General features: G+C 34.8%; 1 protein-coding gene across 7 annotated transcripts; it reads left to right on the forward strand.

Moving 5' to 3' along the window:
- The first annotated feature begins 5,525 nt into the window (after positions 1–5,525).
- Positions 5,526–12,726, forward strand: LOC117121662 (membrane progestin receptor beta-like). Of its 7 annotated transcripts, none has more exons than XM_033266915.1 (4): positions 5,526–5,638; positions 6,766–6,852; positions 8,787–8,922; positions 9,345–12,726. In XM_033266915.1, the coding sequence occupies exon 4, from the start codon at positions 9,468–9,470 to the stop codon at positions 10,479–10,481; it is 1,014 nt and encodes a 337-aa protein (XP_033122806.1). In that variant the 5' UTR covers positions 5,526–5,638; positions 6,766–6,852; positions 8,787–8,922; positions 9,345–9,467; the 3' UTR covers positions 10,482–12,726. The 7 variants fall into 7 exon arrangements, with proteins under 7 accessions (XP_033122806.1, XP_033122804.1, XP_033122802.1 ...); XM_033266911.1 differs by having other exon boundaries at positions 5,554–5,707; XM_033266914.1 differs by having other exon boundaries at positions 5,568–5,788.
- Positions 12,727–20,100: the final 7,374 nt, after the last annotated feature.

A 20,100-nucleotide genomic window follows, 5' to 3' on the forward strand; every position in this document is an offset into this window, starting at 1 on the left:
AAACCATATCGTGAAATAAAAATCTATTCCTAGGACACATTAATTTACAAGGGCGATTAAAACATTTTTCAAAAAACCTAATAAACTTAAGATGCATCCTATCGATGCGAATTAACTGAGATTCGGATGCAGAACTAAAAAAAACACAGCAATATTCAAAATGAGAAGTAACTAAATAACGATATAAGGCAATAATGGCACCAGGGCTATTTATTTCTCTGCAATGTCTCCAAATGAACCCAAGCATTCTGTTTCCCTTACGAATAAGATGATCAATATGTTAATATGGAGTGGAAGTTCATGAATAATATAGCTCTTTGATTGATATAGCACTTCTAACTAAATTTATTAACTGATGACTGAAACTTCATTACATGAATACAAGTAAAATCTATATTTTATGAAAATGTTTTTCAACTATGCCTATGACAAGCTGTCTTCCCTCTGTTTTCAGTATTTTTAAACATGAAAAAATAGGCTCTCTGGAACTCACTACCACAAAATGTCATCAAATTTAGAGGCCTAATTTTATTTATACAGTATCAAGAGCAATCCTTAGGGTATAGCAATGAATGTAATACCTTTTATTTTGAAAAAAAATTATTTATCATAAATATATGGTGATATTTATTAACAAGACTCCGGTAACTAAATGACAAAAAATTTAGGCAACTGCAATATACTTGATTAGATGTTTTATTAAATGTTTTAAAGACATATTTTTAAGGTAATTGGTTAATTAATATCAAAACGATAGGATATCAAACTAAATATGAATGTTTAATAAAAATTAATTTATTCAAATTGATTAAAAAATGATAGGGTTATTTCACGCCAATTTTAAAAAATGCATTACACCATGGGAAATCATTTTTTTTCTCTCCACTTTTTCTACTCTGACATATTCATATTCATGAGAAATGGAAAACTTAAAAATTTGAGAATCCAATCCTTGTTCGTTTTTCTGCAGCGGCAGTTGAAATTTAGGGGCGGGCGTGCCTCGAAATAATGCGCAACAGAAATGAAAATTGATTTTTATATGCTAATATCTTCAGAAGTACAACCCCCATAACCCTGAAAGTTTGTGTACAGGACCGTGGTAGGCCATACTTTCAATACTGATTCCAAATCTATAATCAGAAAAGTTGTAGCATGTAATGATTAGAAAAAGCAAATGTCTGAAAATTGGACGAAAAATTGTCTGGACCATTGTTCAAGCGGCTATAACAGGAAGAGTTAAACCTTTTAAAATCTCCATATTTTGAGGAATCATAGCCCACCATTATTTCACATCATTACAGACTTAACCAAACTTATTTGGCTAAAATACAACCATCCAAATGAGCCAAAAAGTATTTTTAACAGCCCGCCGCCTCTCTTCAGCAATATCGCAACAAAAATGTCTTGATATGTTGAATTGAAGAGGTATCCCTAATGAAATTATAACAATTTTTAATGTCCTTACTAAATAAATATTAGAAATTTATGTTCCTTGAAAACCTATGTTTTAACCCTGGTTTTAACACATCCTCAACATAATACGTATTTAACCATATTCGCATCGGATTAAATTTGACCAAGACTAACAAGGAAATTCAAAAGCTTTGCAATGTGTGTGGTATTAGCATGTGCTCAGAGATACTATGCTAAGTCATACTATCCATACTGAATTTTCTAGGTCGGTAAAAATAGCCTGGTCAATCTTCATGCATCTGGGCACACTTCGTTCAGCAATAAAAGTAGCCGAGATGCTGGTTAGCCAGTGCGAACAAGGCTATAGACCTTTGGCAAGAAAGTATCCAATCACAAATGATGAGTGATTAATTAAAATTTTGTCACAAAATTGCAAAGTCTATTTATTTCAAATAACAACACCAAAAATTGTAATTGCTGCATAATTGCATTGGTTAAATATTAAGATTTGGTCAAAGCCTAATTTTCGGCAAAATTTTCCAAAATGTGTGGACAGATTTTTACGTGGGGGGTATATTCCCCTTGCAGGCCTTACTACAGCCTGGGGCATAGGCCTAAATAGTTAAGCCTAAGCTCTGTTTCATTGCTCTATGGTTAGAGGATAGACCTAGCCTAGTAGTAGGCCTAGGATAGAATGATTTGTTGAGGTAATCTAGTGTTAAGGAAGAAACACAAAATTACTTCAACAAATCATTCCATTCTAGGCCTTTAAGTCTAGAGTCTAGGCACTACCTTAGTGTATCCCTACTAGGCCTAGCTAGGCCTACCTATGCCCCCATGCTAGCTATGGCTTAGGCTATTCTTATAATAATTAGGCCCTAGCTAGCCTAGAGAGGCCTAGGTAGTAGGTAGGTTAGTCTCAATATTCATCTCAAAGTCATAACATATCTTCATAAAACATGTTTACCTGATACAACCACTCATAAAGTACATTTATCAACATAAAAATACCGTTATTATAACTACAGTGTTTGTGTGTTTGCTAGCACAACAAGCTGCTGCCATTTTGCAATCAGTAATAAATTAACAGAATGTCTGTCCACAGTTTTGTGTAATTAAACGTTATAGAAACTGATTTATTTTCGTTCATATGTCATTTCAGTTTCGTTATGCTAGTTACAGTATATGGTGGTGTTGTTTGATTATCGACAGGGGTTCACATGAAAATCACATCCTAACTAAAAAATTAGTAATGGTCCAAAATGCGTACAGATATAAAAATATTTAATTTTATGGCATAATCCAGCAGAACAACTATGGATACCTGAGCCTAAGGCTAAATGGCAGTTCGATGAACCTTGATTACAAGAACCTGAATGTTTAACAGGACGCTCTAAAGAAAAAAGATGGCACGATGCCGCATCTTCTTGTCGGATCTTTCATGGTTAAATTCTAATCTGAATTATAATACTGCCATTCAATAGTTTTATTTCAATTTAAGAATTGAAAAAAATGTATTACTGATTGCAAAATAGCAGCAGCTCGTCATGTCCCTTACGAAAATGACAAATTCATTCCAATTGGAAATTGAATTGGATTCAATATGAGTCAGTTGGATTGTAATTGGAATGAATGAGATCCAATTGGTTCCAACTGAGAAAAAAATATTCCAATTGGAATTTTGGAAAAAAATCCTATTGAGATTAATTGGATAACAAATGTCCAATAGGATTTTTTTTTATAAATCCAATTGGAATCAATTGGATGACAAATAACCAATTCGAATTTGGAAAAATCCAATTAGACAATTAATCTCCAATTGGAATCTAAAATAAATTCCAATTTGATAACAAATACCAATTGAACTACAAAAACAAATCCAATTGGAACAAATTTGATAACAGATTTCCAATTGGATTATAAATATCCAATTGGATAGCTATTTAATTTCCCTCATGCTGATTAGCTTTTAAAATCAATCTTTATAATATATTGTTTTTCAGAATGTCCAGTGAAGCTATGGAGAACTTTAAGTACAGCTATAAAGATTGCTGAATTGCGAAACTTAGAGAGCCAAAAATAAGGAATAAAGATGGGGTACACAGTACATTTATTACTGTATATTAACAGAAACTAGATTTAAAATATGTTTTGTGAACATTAATTTTATATATTCCATAACATTATTATAGCATATTTTTAACGAACAGGCTTTGTGCAGTATTTCATTTTTTTATTTTAAATAAATAAAATAAATGCAAATAACAATTATTTCTTTTTCTTTTTTTCCAGTATTTGTCAACATCTTTGAAACCAATTGGATAAAATTTTAATTAGATAAAATTCCAATTGGAAAGTGCCAATATCTAATTGGATTTTGGCATTTTCCAATTAGAATGTTACCCCAATTGGGTTTATAATATCCAATTGGATAAATCCTATTTTAGAAAGTGCCAAAAACCAATGGGATAAAATTAGATTTTGGATTGGATTTTGGCACTTTCCAATTGGAATTGTATCCAATTGGGTTTATAATATCCAATTGGATAAATCCCAATTGGAAAGTGCCAAAATCAAAATTTATCCCATTTGATTTTGGCACTTTCCAATTGGAGTTTTTCTAATCGGGTTTTACAATATCTAATTGGATAAATCCCATTTGGAAAGTGCCAAAATCCAATTTTGTCCCATTGGATTTTGGCACTTTCCAATTGGAATTTTTCTAATTGGACTAATAACTTCCATTTGGAAATAAGTCCAGTTGGAAACAAGTTCAATAGACCGAATTAGCGACGAAAGATGACATCATCACAATTTGGCCGAGTGTGTATAAAATTGTAAACAAAGCCTAAAAGTCCTATTCTATATATAACGTTGCAAGTTTTTGTATGGTCCAGGAAAACAAGTAAAATACTTGGTAGGTTAAGGAAGGTTCATAGAACAGAAGATGTTTGATTTGATTTTCATGTAAAATATACGTAGAGTTTTTACAGACTAGGCCTCGTCCCCTGACACTTGTTGCACGACAACGCGACATGACTGGATGTGATGATTGAGTGAGGTATAAACGTTCAGCTCCGTGCTGTTGTCAAGTCTTTTACTTGTTTAAACATCCAGTCTGCCAAAGTTATTGGTGTGATTAGAAACATTATTCAATAATTTTGAATAACTTAGCTCTCCTTGAAATCTGCAAATTACAACATATTTCATGAGTTTTGCAACAAGCACATTCATCGACCGATGCCATGATTCACTATGAGTGAATACACGGCTGCCGTCGTCGTGCTGTATTACACAGGCAGACACGACCAATGTATGTTTTATTCCCAAAATAGTACGATTTATTCTCGTTATATTTCACATTTGGCATACACAATCGTAGAGAAAAGATGACGTTACATTCATAAACATGTAACAATGGTTTCTGTAAATTAAATCACGCTCAACTTTACACACAAAGCGTGTATGAGACGTTTTGGTACAGGCTATTTTCTTAAATTACTGTGTAAATTTTTGACTTGTGAGTGGTTGAATCATGTGAACGTGTTTTAGGGCCTCCTAAGGCTATATAGGCCTAGGCCTAGGCTATGTTGTGACTGTGAGAAAAACACTGAGGTAACAAAATTAAGAATTATAAAAGTTTAGGTGCGAAAATGCATTAGGCCTAGCCTACTATGCCTAGCGCCTGTTAGTCCTAGGCCCTACCCTAGCTACCTTAGCTAGCTATGGCTTAAGCTGGGCTAGCTAGGCCACCTAGGCCTAGGCTAGACTAGCAGAAGCCTAGCTAGGCCTACCTAGTAAGTAGGCCTAGTACTAGTGAAGTACTAGTAGTAGGCTAGGCCAGGCCTCTCCCAACAACAATGTAATTTGATCTTCTTTAATGACAATTGTTTGTGGACTGTGTGATGTATTGTATCTGTTCTTTAAACACTAACTTATAAGTCAGTATAATATGGTTAAAATCTTACTTGAAAATTAAAGGAAATACAAATAATGTGCTTCTTACTACTATTAGTCTAGCCCTAGCCCAGTAGGCTCCAATGTTTATTCCAGGCCTGACGCTTCCGTATCTCTCTCTTCAAAAGAGTACATGCAATAAACACACACACATCTCTTTCAGATAGAGGGCGGACTGAACGACACACCAAGGTTAAATGTAGGTCAATTTATTAGGACCACCACCGCCGCTTTGACTTTGAAACCGGTACGAAGGGTGCAGCTGCAGGTAAATCCCACCTTATCCCACTCAGAATTACTCAGGATTTTCCTTTGTTTTTGTTGTAAGAGACAGGAGGTAAGACATACACTTACACAGACAATAGTTACTACTCTAGCATGGAGGAAATATAGGAGGAGCACTACTTACAAAAAACAGGTGCAGTTCGTTGCCAAGGCCTTGCCTTGCTTGTTGATTGAATGCTTGACCGGGCTAAGGCCTTAATTAGGCTTAGAGAGTATTACATAAGGCTAATTAATTAGGCCTAGCCTAGGCCCCCCTAAGGAGGGGCCCTGCTGGTAGAAAAGCGAACATAGCCAAGGCCTATGCCCCCTTGTTGGTGGTTTGGGCTATGATCGACTTCTGTTGAGGCTGTGTTTGTGACAGCTGTCTCTTATACACATCTAGGTGCTGCAAGTAAATTAACACCCTTCTGAAATAAAAACAAAAATAATAATACAGATTTTCAGTTGAGAAAAAATTTGGCCAAGGTGTAGAAACATCCTCGTCGCCATTGTAGAAACAGGTCCTTTTGTTTCATACAGGTTAACTTATATACTACTTAAACTACTAAATAATCGTAGGCAATTGCCCAGGACTCACCATTTGGGCCTTAGCCATCCAAATATATACAAGTATTCAATATAGTTTGTAAAGTCTTTCAAGTAAGTGTCAGCATCCGACAGCGTGGAGTGCACTTCGCTCCTTCCTTTTATATCTCTCGTCCATGACGTCACAGGTCAAAGTTTGTATTTACTCCAGCCAGCTGGCACTACATTGGCCTATTTATTACTAGGCCTAGGCTGTCCTAGAATCTTAAAAGCTTGTACCACATTTAAAGTAATAAGTATGTTCCAAATTTTATTATCCTATCTTCTTTATGGATCTAACTTGGGTCTTCTTGCCTTGAGAGTTGGTTTTTTATTTAAAGTGACACAAATATATGCTTCCACCTACTACAGGTAGCTGTATTATGATTTTTTAAAAAAATTACCTGTACTAAATTGTAAAAAATAACTCTGATATATCGTAGGCCTAAGTCTATAGCTTGAATGTAATGTTAAAAATAACGATTGTATAAATTATTCTTCTAAAAAAGTATAATTTCAATTTGATTTGTTTAAATTTGTTTTTAGGGTTAATTTTGCATAACATTTGGAAATCACAGCATTCAATTAATGCCTTTGAAAATAACTTATTGGATAAGGTTGAGCATAAACAAGGTAAGCTCAAACAATTCACCATTTAATGTCATGAAATTTCTTGAGTTAACTATATTCCACCAAATTTAATAATATGCTTACATGTCTTTAGGTACAGTATACTGTATTCCATTGATAAGTGATAATTACATGAATACACATTGATATTTAATTTGATCTTTTTCTGCACTTGTCAATTGTAGTCCCAGGGCCCCCGGGCTGCCGGGAGGTACCTAATATTCACTTGTAGATGTAACCAATCTTGAAAGGGCGGGAAATTTTACATGTTGTTAGAGGAGCCGGGATTTCATTTTTTATAGATCACGATATAAATTACATAATAAAATTTGAACATCCAACCACACAATGACAAGGACCAAGGTGACGCGAGTGTGAAATTTGTGAACCATGTATTTGATTCGACTTAGTTTGCATAAAAAAATACTTCAGTTTAATTAGTTAGGCCTATAATTAGTATACCCTCACACACTGCTCACTGAATAGAAAAAATCATGAATTTCCCTACTGTTTACAATTTATATTGATAAAGCATTACCGCAAGATGATTAAGATTACAATCTCTTTGTGTACCATTTTATATTCAGTATAGTATAGTATAATATTTATTGTTATCCATTCCAAAATCACATGGAATCAATATACATTACAAAATCCAGAAATCTTACAAAACCTAAGCAAAATCTCAACAATAAGACAAAAATTGATAACAGAGGATAATCCTTTATTAAGCTGGTAGGCTTGTTTCAGAAGGGGTCCCCAATTATACATTATAATTATACATGTTGTATGTATGTGTATATATATGTATTTGAAAATATATACACATGTATCTGGCAAAATCAGCTGTTTTGTCGCAATTAATAATTTCCCACAAGTACTGTACCCAAAACGTTTGAGAATCAGAATCTTGAACATTTTCAGGTTTTTTACATTTATAAATGAAGGTATTGAAGAACATTTCTGCAAAATATCAATCACTAAATCTAACCGAAAAGTTTATTTTGAAATACGTGTCTTACAACAAACTATTGATTTTGAAATTTTTGTAAGCTCTTTTGTCAAAACCTAACAAGGCTGGACCTAACCAATGAATTAAATATTCATAACTTTGATACTCAACCAATTTCCATCAAATAAACACTGTTTTAAAGAATTAATGCAGAATCTAACAACACCAAAAACTCAATATTGAATTTTTCCTACAAACGGCTGGCCTTGCCAGAGTTTATCACATTATATATATTCCTATATAATTAATATATAACTCTAAACCATATGTCAATTATGCTATTTAAAATTATACATATTTTGAATGTCAAGCAGAAGAATCCCGAGTGTGACAAAAGTCTGTCCCAATTGGGATTCAAACTGGGGACCTTCTGCTGTCTATGCAGACACTTAGCCACTGGGCTTTGTTGGGAATTCAAATCTGATATCCAATCCAACTGATCTTCTTTCTCTTTTGCGCATGTATAGTTAAACAGCACACACTCTTGATGCACTGTGACTCTGCAAAGAGCAGAGATCAATATGTGTATAAACAAGATCACATTCAAGCAGTCAATTTAAAGATTAAACAAATACTGATAATAGAAAAGAATGTATTGTATAGTACAGTTGTATGATGTTTAATTCTCACTCACTTCAACAATTTGTGATAAATATTATACCTTGATGATGCACCAGAATTGAAAAGTCGTCCTTGATGATCCTACTAGGGGCCTGTTCGAGCGACAAAATATCCGACGTACGATTTACTAGTTAATTAACCAGTATACACTTTCTAAAACCAGCCTAATTACCTTTCCATCTATTATCCACGACAATTTTGACCACTAAATTGCTGGGTAGAATACCGTTTATGGAATGACCATGGAGATGGATGCGACGATAAATCAACCTTAATTGTTTTTCTATAAATGTTTTGTCAGCAGTCCAGTGCACAAAATTCAAAAGGGTTATGGCCCAGGCCTGGTTGCAGCTCTCTTTCTCCTGACATGCACGACAAAATTGAAGTTGGATTGGACAGTCAATGCATCAGCATAAAATCACATCATTGGACCCATAAAGGTGGCTAGTAGAATAGCTACGTGTTTCGATTTGTAAATTTACCATTATTCGAAGAAATAATGTTGAATAAACTAGCCTAGATACAGATTTTAAAGCAGTTTTTATAAGTTGTTGAGCTTAAATATCGTCCCCGCGTGCCGCGCTGTGCGTACATGAGCTAGTTATAGCAGCAGTAGAAAGTAAACAAAGAATGGGTTGACCATGGGATAATTTGAAATTTACTACCGGAGTAGTTTCGTTACACTGAATTTAACATAAGCTAAAACTTGCTCGAACCATCAACCACCCGCTGAGTGCTCAGCGTGATTAACCGGTGAAATAAACCGAATACGTTTGGCTTTTTTCGTTATGTAATAAAGTTTTTATAATTATGGTAATTATGACAGTAAAGTGATTTAAATATTTTTTCTTTTTTATGCCAGATTCTCAGACAGTTTCAACCAGCTGGATATCAACAGGGAAGCCTGTCCATTCCAAAGCTGCTCAATATTTCATCAGCTGCATTCAAACTAACCTGCTACTGAATCTGGACTAACATAAACACAATGTGGTTTATTGATACGTCTTTGTCAGACTGGCTGAAGCATAAAGATAGTCAAGACTTGCAAACTGAGCAAGAAGTTCCTACATTGTTCCGTGAGCCATACATCAAGTTCGGTTACCGACGACCCCACCAACCTCTAATATATTATTTCAAGAGTTTATTCCAGTTTCACAATGAAACCTTGAATGTGTGGACACACGGCCTAGGTTGCCTTGTTGTCCTATGGAAATCCATCCAATATTGTTACCATCTTGATTTCAATGATCAATTTTGTAAAATATTTTTTTTATTTTGTTTTTCAAGTTGTGTCTATTTATTGTTAAGTATGTTGGCACATCTTCTTCATTCTCACTCTGACCTGATGCATCATGTCAGTTTTTTCTTTGACTACATGGGTGTCAGTGTATATGGCCTAGGTGGTAGTATAGGTTGTTTTTTCCTTGCATCAGACCCAGAGTTTTTAAGTTACATAAAAGCATTCTACATGCCACTGGCGTGGACATTTACATTCCTCACTTGTGCATGCTGTACTTATGCAAAATATCGATACCAACGTCCATATCCACCTATGAGGAAGGTGTGGCAAATGTTACCGGCTGCTTCTGGGTATATGATGGCTATGTCGCCTCTCGTACATCGTATGTCCAGTGGACTCACAAAATTGTCCCTCGATGGTTCTGAAAGGCTACATGCTGCTCAGATGTGTCTCTTCGTAATTTCATCATTTTTCTTTTCAGTACCTTTCCCACAAAAGTGGACACCTGGTAGATTTGACATCCTTGGCCATAGTCATCAGTTATTCCATGTGTTTATGGTTGGCTCTACTTCATGTTTAATGGATGCTTTGTTTCTTGATTTAAAGCAGAGGAGGAATGTATACTCAGATATTTTTGAACCAACATCATTTGATGTCTATGGCTACATGATAGCTCTTATTGCTGCTGACTTGGTTATAATCATGGTCTTTAGAGAACTCACAAAACATAAAATAAAGAAAGAGAAGGAGCAGGATTGATGTTAATCAGTTACCAGTATGGGACCTAAGACTAATAAATAGGTGTAGGAAAACTAACTGCATAATTAAAAGCTTTAGATGCCTAGCTATAGTAAATAGCCAATTATAGATTTCACTACTTTATTTATTTTCTTACATTCCCTATTCACATTATACTTGAACTTTGACTGTGTAGAACGTGCCTTTAAAGAAATTTTCTATTTTATTACATTAAAATATCGATAATCATATTTATGTGTGTGGTTGCTGCACAGTGGTATGAATGAAGCCTATTTTGAACTGAAGGATATCTCAATTACAAAGTTCATTTGCTACAGTTTAATGTGATGCTCTACCACTTCGTTCATTTTAGTATAGCAGTGCTCGTATTGTTAAACCTAATGAGTAATTAACTTATTTTGGTAGTCTGAATATTTAAATACAAATTAAATGTGCATGTTGCTGCTTGGAAATGTGTGGTTTTCTGCTGGAGGTTTTGATATATTTTGTATATGCAATTGTTGATGTTCAATTGATACTGCCAGATATAATAATAATAATAATAATAATAATAACAATAATAATAATCAATAAAAATATCAAATAGTAATAATGATAATAGCTTTAGATAGTGCCGGAGCCTCTATGCACTTCATATTATTAGCCTGGTTATTTGAACCACTTACTAAGTTCCCTGGGGAGGGGGGTACTTGCCATAATTTTGTGCTTGTAATCAACATCCATCTTACATTTGCATACAGTACCACATGCCCTCTTAAGAGAGATAAAGTGCCTTGCCCAAGATGACAAGCAAGTGGCCGGAATTGAAGTTTGTGAGAATGATAAACCATAGTTGATGTAATTTTACAAATGAAGCTTATGGTTCTGATCTTGTTTCTCCATTTGGCCTATTTGTTTACTCATACCATTGCATTTCAGTTCATTTCGTATTTCGTCTAAATTTTCTAGAGTAAATGCTACAAATATGGTTTTATTATATAGTTTATATATATAATTATATGTATATAAGTTATATTCTGCATTTTGTGTTGTACAAAATACTTCTATTGATATTTATCATTATTCTTGCAATGTTTTTTAGGTTAGTTTGTAAGATTTTAAGTACTGTAATTTATTTGTAATCCTAAAAGGTGTTTTGTCTCCTTGCTGTTGAATGTGAATTGAAATCAACAAAATAAATATGCTTCCATATCCCAATTTGTGTTCATAACTTAGCCAGCTTCATACCTGCTGCAAAACCAGATTGCTCAAATATTCCTAACAATTGCATCATATGTTTAATTCTTTGATAATATATATAATGTATAAATGGTAGTTTTGAACTCAATTTGGATTATTGTTGACATACTGTAATCCTGGTAATAGTCCTTTGTTCTTGCTTTGATTCACTCCTACATTTAGAGGTTTCCAAGTTTTTGGCCTGTAGGAGGGTGGTGAGAGGTGATGTGAAAAATGAGAATACGGAACTAATCTGCTGCCATGGGGGAGGGGGGAGCACACCCATATTTTCGCTGTTTTTACTTTTACTTAATCCTGCCAGTAGTGAGGTTTGTCCTCTTGCTTTGAATGAATCATAAATGCTTTACTTTTTAATAGTTTTATATTTTTAATTTGCAAAACAAGGTCCTCCTTGTGTTTCTGAATATACAGTACAGGAAAGCTATGTGATTATTTATTGAATGTACAATTGCAATTTACTGTTCAGATGTAATAGATGTATTTTAAAAAGAATATTTAATTTAAGGCTTAAGTCGACCAAAAAATAATGTCATTAAAAAAATAGGTATATTATAACAAATGTAAGCTTTGTAACCAAGTACTGTATGTAAAGAGTAATATTTTGATTACAAAAGTTATGCTTACTCGCATGCAGTGTCGGAAATTACAATAATCTTCATGTAAACAGTGATGCATACAGAAACATGGGTCCCACACATCTGAGAGGTGTACAACCTAAATTCTCCTGTGAACCGTAAGTGGCACCACTACTGCTTGTAGGGTGTTTTAATGAATCTGGTGTGGTCTCCATCGCTGCATTCGGTTCACTGCCTTCAAATTGAGTTGGTTGGTACCGTAATTGTCTTTCTCAGAAGTTGACCGTAGTTGTTGATATAATGATTGGAATGGATAATTCAAAGATGTCAGTTTTTGGCAGGTGATCGCAATGTACATTTTTTTTTTTTTATTGGAGGTACGGTAGCTTACATGCAATTTTTTGAATAAATCAAACAAACAGAAGTTTGAATTCTTGTTCTTGTCTTCATTAACTACAAAAGAACTTGCCTGAATCAAATCCGCAATGGTGTTGAATAATTGTTTGACAGATAAAATTCAACTTACAGGTCATTAATTAATAGAAAACTGGCAATTTGGCATGTAGAATATGATCGTCTTAGACATTATTCGAGTTAGGCAAAAGTCAACTTACTGTAGGCAAGTTTAACTGTTGTCTAATACACAGTAATGAAATGAGAACAGTACTTTTCAAAAAAACTTTTAAACCACTGTGTTTGTTCATGTAATAAACATGTTCAGGTAAAAAAACTTTAACAGGAATCCTCAGCCTCATAATTGGCTCTGAGGTGATCAAATTTTAAAGTACGAGGCCTAGTCCTACCTAGGTGTCTACTTTACATGATATGTCTGGTAAATTTATAGTTGGGGAGAAGAAAAGAGGAATAAAGCCTAATTGTCACCCGCTGTAGTCGCCCCTCTGCCCCTTGGGTAAAGAATAAGACTAGGAAGAACGTTAAGAAAATCACACTAAAAATTAATACATAAAATGGTGGTGGGAAATGCGTGATTGGCAAAAGACAGACCGTTTTACGTCCCAATATACTGAAACTGGTAATTGGGTATTTACTGTATATTGCGCCTTTCCCTTGTGGTTATGAAGCGCAAGCCAAGCCTCAATAATTCAGGAAAGCAATGGTAGGCATAAAATCAGTCATTATTCAGGAACCCGAAGCATCACAGTAGTACAGCCACACAAACAAAGACAAATAAACAGATTACAAAAATAAAAACACAAAAGGAAAAAGCAGCAAAAAGAGACTCAGGCAAACAAGTAAGTCTTGAGTGCACATTTAAAAAGATAGGATCTGCGATATCTCTAAGGTCAGTTGGAAGATTATTCCAAAGTTTAGAACTTAGAAGCATAACGAGGAAATGATAAACCTCCAATTCTCTTCTTGTAACGTGGTAGTATAATGAAATGTACAGATTAAGAGAAACGTTTTGTACGTGTAGGGATACGTTGGTTGAGAAAACCATATACTGTAAATAGGAGAAAAACCATAGATACATTTGTGAACAGTGAGAAAAATTTTGAAATTAATTTAATTATTAACTCGCAGCCAATAAAGTTCATTGATGAGAGGAGCAGAGTGTGTACAAAGATCACATAAAAAGACTAAGCGAGTAGGTATACTTATTTCATTGAGGCCATACAATACAAAACCTTGTAACATGTCACCACGTACACATTTAAAGACAAGAGTTGGTAACATTAATTTCTTAAGGGGGATTTCTTTATTAATGCTGGCTAATAGCTGGAATTTTTTTCGTAGTTCGCCTCATTTTTTTCAATTACTTGGAGTCATTCCATATGAATCCAACACTCTTTTTTGCCCGACACCCTTCAAATCGCCCAATATTTTGCATGTTAGGGGTTCTACCTGAGATAACTCCACAGTGAAATTTTTGGCTCCGCGCCAGCATTTTCTGATGAGTTAGAGCAATTTGAAATTTTCATGAAATTTGGCTAAAATCTCACCTTCTGACAGACAACTGCTGATATCTCTCTTGAAACTGAACGTGTTGGACAAATTCTGGTACAGTTGGATAGAGAAGAAGATTCTCTTTCCAATGATATGCAACTCGATGATGTCCGGACTAGCGAGAATTATATAGGTCAAGTCACGTGACTTTGACCCAAAATATTACAAAAGTATCATATCTCGATTTTTGGAAAATTCACACCTCAGTTAGGACACTTAGCCCACATGATGCCCCTAAAGTTTTATTGTGGGCAAATGAAATATATTAGCTCTAGACTACATTTTGTGCCTAGGTATTGATAGTTTCACTGAGTTTCCAGGAAATCTGCTGATAAAATTCTATGAAACTGGCACCATAGTATAGTGAAAATCAGGGGCCCCGTGACCATTTTTTTTCTGGGAACAAGGTTTCACTGCTGATTTAGCATCACTAGGGCATAAATATGAAATTGAGCGAGGGCGAACCCCCAGGAAAAGGGCGGAACATATTTTTTGGCGGCCATTTTAAAATTCAAGATGGCCGCCATAACTATCCTGAAAAATCGTATATTTTAGTATGTAATTCCACTTCTCTTAGAAGAAAACTGCTAAATTTGTTGTTTAAAGATATGCATGGTTTCATAAATCTAGAATAACAGCCATTTTAAAGATTGCCGCGATAAAAACCATCAAAAATGAATATTCTGGTATGTAATTCCACTTTTATTTGATGATAAATGCTAAATTTGGTGTCAAATTATATGCTATTGAGTCAACTGAGTTCATGATTTCAAAGAAGATAGATGGCACCCATTTTAAAAGTAAAGATTGCAGCCACGAAAATTGTCGAAAATCAATATTTTGTTAGTTGTTTAATTTTTACGTAGCCAAAATGGCAACAATTTCGTGTCTAATCACGTGTCTCTCTATATATTGATTTTTGACAGTTTTCATGACAGCCATATCAGTTGACACAAAACCATATAATTTGACACCAAATTTAGCGTTTTTCAGCAAATAGAAGTGGAGTTACATGCCAAAATATTCAATTTTTGATGGTTTCTTATGGCGGCCATTTGAATTCCAAAATAGCTGCCAATCTAGATATATGAAACCATGTACATTGGACTCAAAGATCCAATAACATATGCTTAAACACCAAATTTAGCATTTCTTATCAGAGAAGTGGAATTACAAACTAAAATATTCGATTTTTGAGGATATTTATGGTGGCCATCTTGAATTTCAAAATGACTACCATCCTACAGTAGCTTTTTGAAACTATGTTATTGTATTCAGAGAGCCCAAAATCATATGATTAGATCCAAATTTACCGTTTGCTTTAGAGGATATGTGGAATTATACTGAAATATTAATTTTTTGACCATTTTTAAGGCTGCCATCTTGAGTTTCAATATGGCTGCCATTTTACGTTTTCAAAACCTGTCTCATTGGCTTCAGTGACCCCAATAACATATAGTTAGACACCAGATTTTCCCCTTTTCATTGGATATAAGTGAAGTTATGAGTCAATATCATAATTTTGGCGGCCATTTTGAAAATGGCCGCCAAAAAAATGTTCCGCCCTTTTTCTGGGGGTTCTCCATCGCTCAATTTTCTTATTTATACCCTAGTGATGCTAAATCAGCAGTGAAACCTTGGTCCCAGAAAAGTGGTCACGGGGCCCCTGATTTTCACTATACTATATGGTGCCAGTTCCATAATCTATCAGCAGATTTCCTGGAAACTCAGTGAAACTATCAATACCTAGGCACATAATGTAGTCTAGAGCTAATATATTTCATTTTCCCACAATGAAACTTTAGGGGCATCATGTGGGCTAAGTATCCTAACTGAGGTGTGAATTTTACAAAAATCGAGATATATACTTTTGTGATAGTTTGGGTCAAAGGTCAAGGTCACGTGACTTGACCTATATAATTCTCGCTAGTCCGATCATCGAGTTGCATATAGACCGGGAGCCCAGAAAATTTAATCATGTGAAAAGAGACAAAAGGTTTGATGGTCTGGTCATGATAGTATAGGGCCAAGATACAATATTCAGTATTGCTGCCGGGGCACATTCTGTACAAGCGGGCTGGGGGAAATGAAATAGGGGGTTGAATAATGCATTTAATCATTAAACTTGCAATAATGTCACAGGTGACAGCAACTTTTACCTGTACGTAACCTTAAACAGTGACATTAAAAGCCACGCCCAAATACATTTTAATCATGTAAAGAGAGACACGGATGAATTTTTTTTTATTGGAATTATTATACATTGGGGGTAACAAAAATACCAATGACAGCAACTTTATCCTGTACATAAGCCCTGACAGCAGCCCCAAGGGACCCACGGGGGTCTTATATAGTAGCAACATGATAAAATCAAGCAAAGAGAGACATGAATGAAACCAACTAGGAATTACTACTTGAACATTAGAATGCTGAAACACCGATGACAGCAATTTTTTCATGTACGTGACCCTAAACAGTGGCATTAAAGGCCATGCCCAAATGTACATTAATCATGTGAAAAGAGACACGGATGATTTTTTTTTATTGGAACTATTATACATTGGGGGTAACGTAAGTACCAATGGCAGCAACTGTCCTGTACATAAGCCCAGACAGCAGCCCAAAGGACCCACGGGGGTCTTATATAGTAGCAACATGATAAAATCATGCAAAGAGAGACATGAATGAAACCAACTAGGAATTACTACTTGTACATTGTAGAATGCTGAAACACCGATGACAGCAATTTTTTCATGTACGTGACCCTAAACAGTGGCATTAAAGGCCATGCCCAAATGTACATTAATCATGTGAAGAGAGACACGGATGATTTTTTTTTTTATTGGCACTATTATACATTGGGGGTAACGTAAGTACCAATGGCAGCAACTTTATCCTGTACATAAGCCCAGACAGCAGCCCTGGTTCCCAAATGGACTTATAATTTATAGTATGTTATGGTCGAATCTAATAATGATTAGAGACAGTAGAATGCAACTGAAACACCTTATTATGACACAGACAGTGGTTCTGGAGATCAACTTCAGAATAAAACAGGAATTAAGTGAAGGATGGGACCATTTACACTGGAACTTTTAAACACTGGAAAGAAAATCCAATTGACAGCAATTATTTACTACTTCAGCTATAGCTTTCCGTTTGATAATAAAATGTTGTTAAACACTGACTTCAGATGAAATAAAACAATACCAACTCAGTAACAAATATTTATTGGATCGGATTAAACTACAGAACATGAATTGTCTATACATGATAAATGGTACAGCGTCAAGGTGTATTTCAATCAGAGTGTTGAAAATAATGTAATCATAGGATTAGAACCTGGTAGCACTTTATTGACTAACATTATAAAATGTATTAACTTTTGACAGCAGTTTCTTCTGGGTTACAGATGTAACAGCATTATACTATAGTTAGTCAATAAAGCGATACTAGTTTTGAATTTTACATTACTTCTTCTACTATTACAACAAATGTGTCCACCATATGGATTATGGATTCATTGTAAATCAAGTATCTATATGATTTTTTATATATTGCATACACAATTGAACTGCGGTATTGTACACTGTGGTAACAATGTGTTTGTAGCAGTACGATACAAAGCACAAGCAAGAAACACTTAACTAATAGTTAAACAATCCCCCACCGGACACCATCCCGGTATTTCTGAGTGTAGGTTTCGGGGCTAGAATGTATGGAAATACTTCCATTTTGTCCTGTAAAACGTTCATCATAATCAGGTGTTTCAGTTGCATTCTACTATCTCTAATCATTATTAGATTCGACCATATCATACTATAAATTATAAGTCCATTTGGGAACCAGGGCTGCTGTCTGGGCTTATGTACAGGATAAAGTTGCTGCCATTGGTACTTACGTTACCCCCAATGTATAATAGTGCCAATAAAAAAAAATCATCCGTGTCTCTCTTCACATGATTAACGTACATTTGGGCGTGGCCTTTAATGTCACTGTTTAGGGTCACGTACATGAAAAAATTGCTGTCATCGGTGTTTCAGCATTCTACAATGTACAAATAGTAATTCCTAGTTGGTTTCATTCATGTCTCTCTTTGCTTGATTTTATCATGTTGCTACTATATAAGATCCCCGTGGGTCCCTTGGGGCTGCTGTCTGGGCTTATGTACAGGATAAAGTTGCTGTCATTGGTATTTATGTTACCAACAATGTATAATATTAACAATAAAAAAAAATCATCCGTGTGTCTCTTCACATAATTAATGTCATTTGGGCGCGGCCTTTAATGTCAATGTTTAGGGTCAGGTACATGAAAAAATTGCTGTCATCGGTGTTCCAGCATTCTACAATGTACAAGTAGTAATTCCTAGTTGGTTTCATTCCTGTCTCTCTTTGCCTGATTTTATCATGTTGCTACTATATAAGACCCCCGTGGGTCCCTTGGGGCTGCTGTCTGGGCTTATGTACAGGATAAAGTTGCTGTCATTGGTATTTTTGTTACCCCCAATGTATAATAGTTCCAAAAAAAAAATTCATCCGTGTCTCTCTTCACATGATTAAATATGTATTTGGGCGTGGCCTTTAATGTCACTGTTTAGGGTCACGTACCCGGTACATGAAAAAATTGCTGTCATCGGTGTTTCAGCATTCTACAATGTACAAGTAGTAATTCCTAGTTGGTTTCATTCATGTCTCTCTTTTTGCTTGATTTTATCATGTTGCTACTATATAAGACCCCCATGGGTCCCTTGGGGCTGCTGTCTGGGCTTATGTACAGGATAAAGTTGCTGTCATTGGTATTTTTGTTACCCCCAATGTATAATAATTCCAATAAAAAAAAATTCATCCGTGTCTCTCTTTACATGATTAAATGTATTTGGGCGTGGCCTTTAATGTCACTGTTTAAGGTCACGTACAGGTAAAAGTTGCTGTCACCTGTGACATTATTGCAAGTATCTACCTGGGAGTAATATCCAATTATTTTTATCCATGTCTCTCTCCACATGATTAAATGCATTATTTAACCCCCTATTTCATTTCTCCCAGCCCGCTTGTACAGGATGTGCCCCGGCAGCAATACTGAATATTTTATCTTGGCCCTATACTATCATGACCAGACCATCAAACCTTTTGTCTCTTTTCACATGATTAAATTTTCTGGGCTCCCGGTCTAATATCATCGGAAAGAAAATTATCTATCCAATGGTACGGACGAACGGAATTTCTCCAATACGTCGAGTTTCAAGAGAGATATCAGCAATTGTCTGTCAGAAGATGAGTTTTATTTTAGCCAAATCTCATGAAAATTTTAAATTGCTCTAACTCATCAGAAAATGCTGGGAGCCAAAAATTTAACTGTGAGGTTATCTCAGGTAGAATCCCCAACATGCAAAATATTGGGCGATTTTAAGGGGGTCGGGCAAAAAAGTGTGTTGGATTCATATGGAATGATTCATTTTGGTATCTTCCTGCAAAAAGGTCCTCCAAACACAGCATATTCTGAGGTGTGGTCTTTCACAAGTGCTTTGTAAAGTGTTTGTAATGTTTTTGTATTAACATGCTTAAAGGAGATTAAAGGTTGATGGGATCAACTTTCATGTTTGCCTTATTGGCAACTACTCCTTTTTAATACTGTATAAACATATGATGGAAGCATATACTGTACAGTAATAATAATAATAATAATAATAATAATAATAATAATAATAATAATAATAATAATAATAATAATAATAATAATAATAATAATAGCGCCAATTCAAAAAATTATCAAAGGCGCAGGAGAAAACAAACTCAGTAACATTTCTCAAAAAGGTGAAACTTTAAGTTCTTCTTAAA

Source organism: Anneissia japonica, unplaced genomic scaffold, assembly GCF_011630105.1.
Source record: "Anneissia japonica isolate Jap-2015-1 unplaced genomic scaffold, ASM1163010v1 scaffold287709_len1912824_cov184, whole genome shotgun sequence".
Lineage (NCBI taxonomy): Eukaryota > Metazoa > Echinodermata > Crinoidea > Comatulida > Comatulidae > Anneissia > Anneissia japonica.

Bases quoted from the DNA above. Each gene is read 5' to 3' on its own strand.
- LOC117121662 (XM_033266915.1), top strand. From the start codon at position 9,468: ATGTGGTTTATTGATACGTCTTTGTCAGACTGGCTGAAGCATAAAGAT.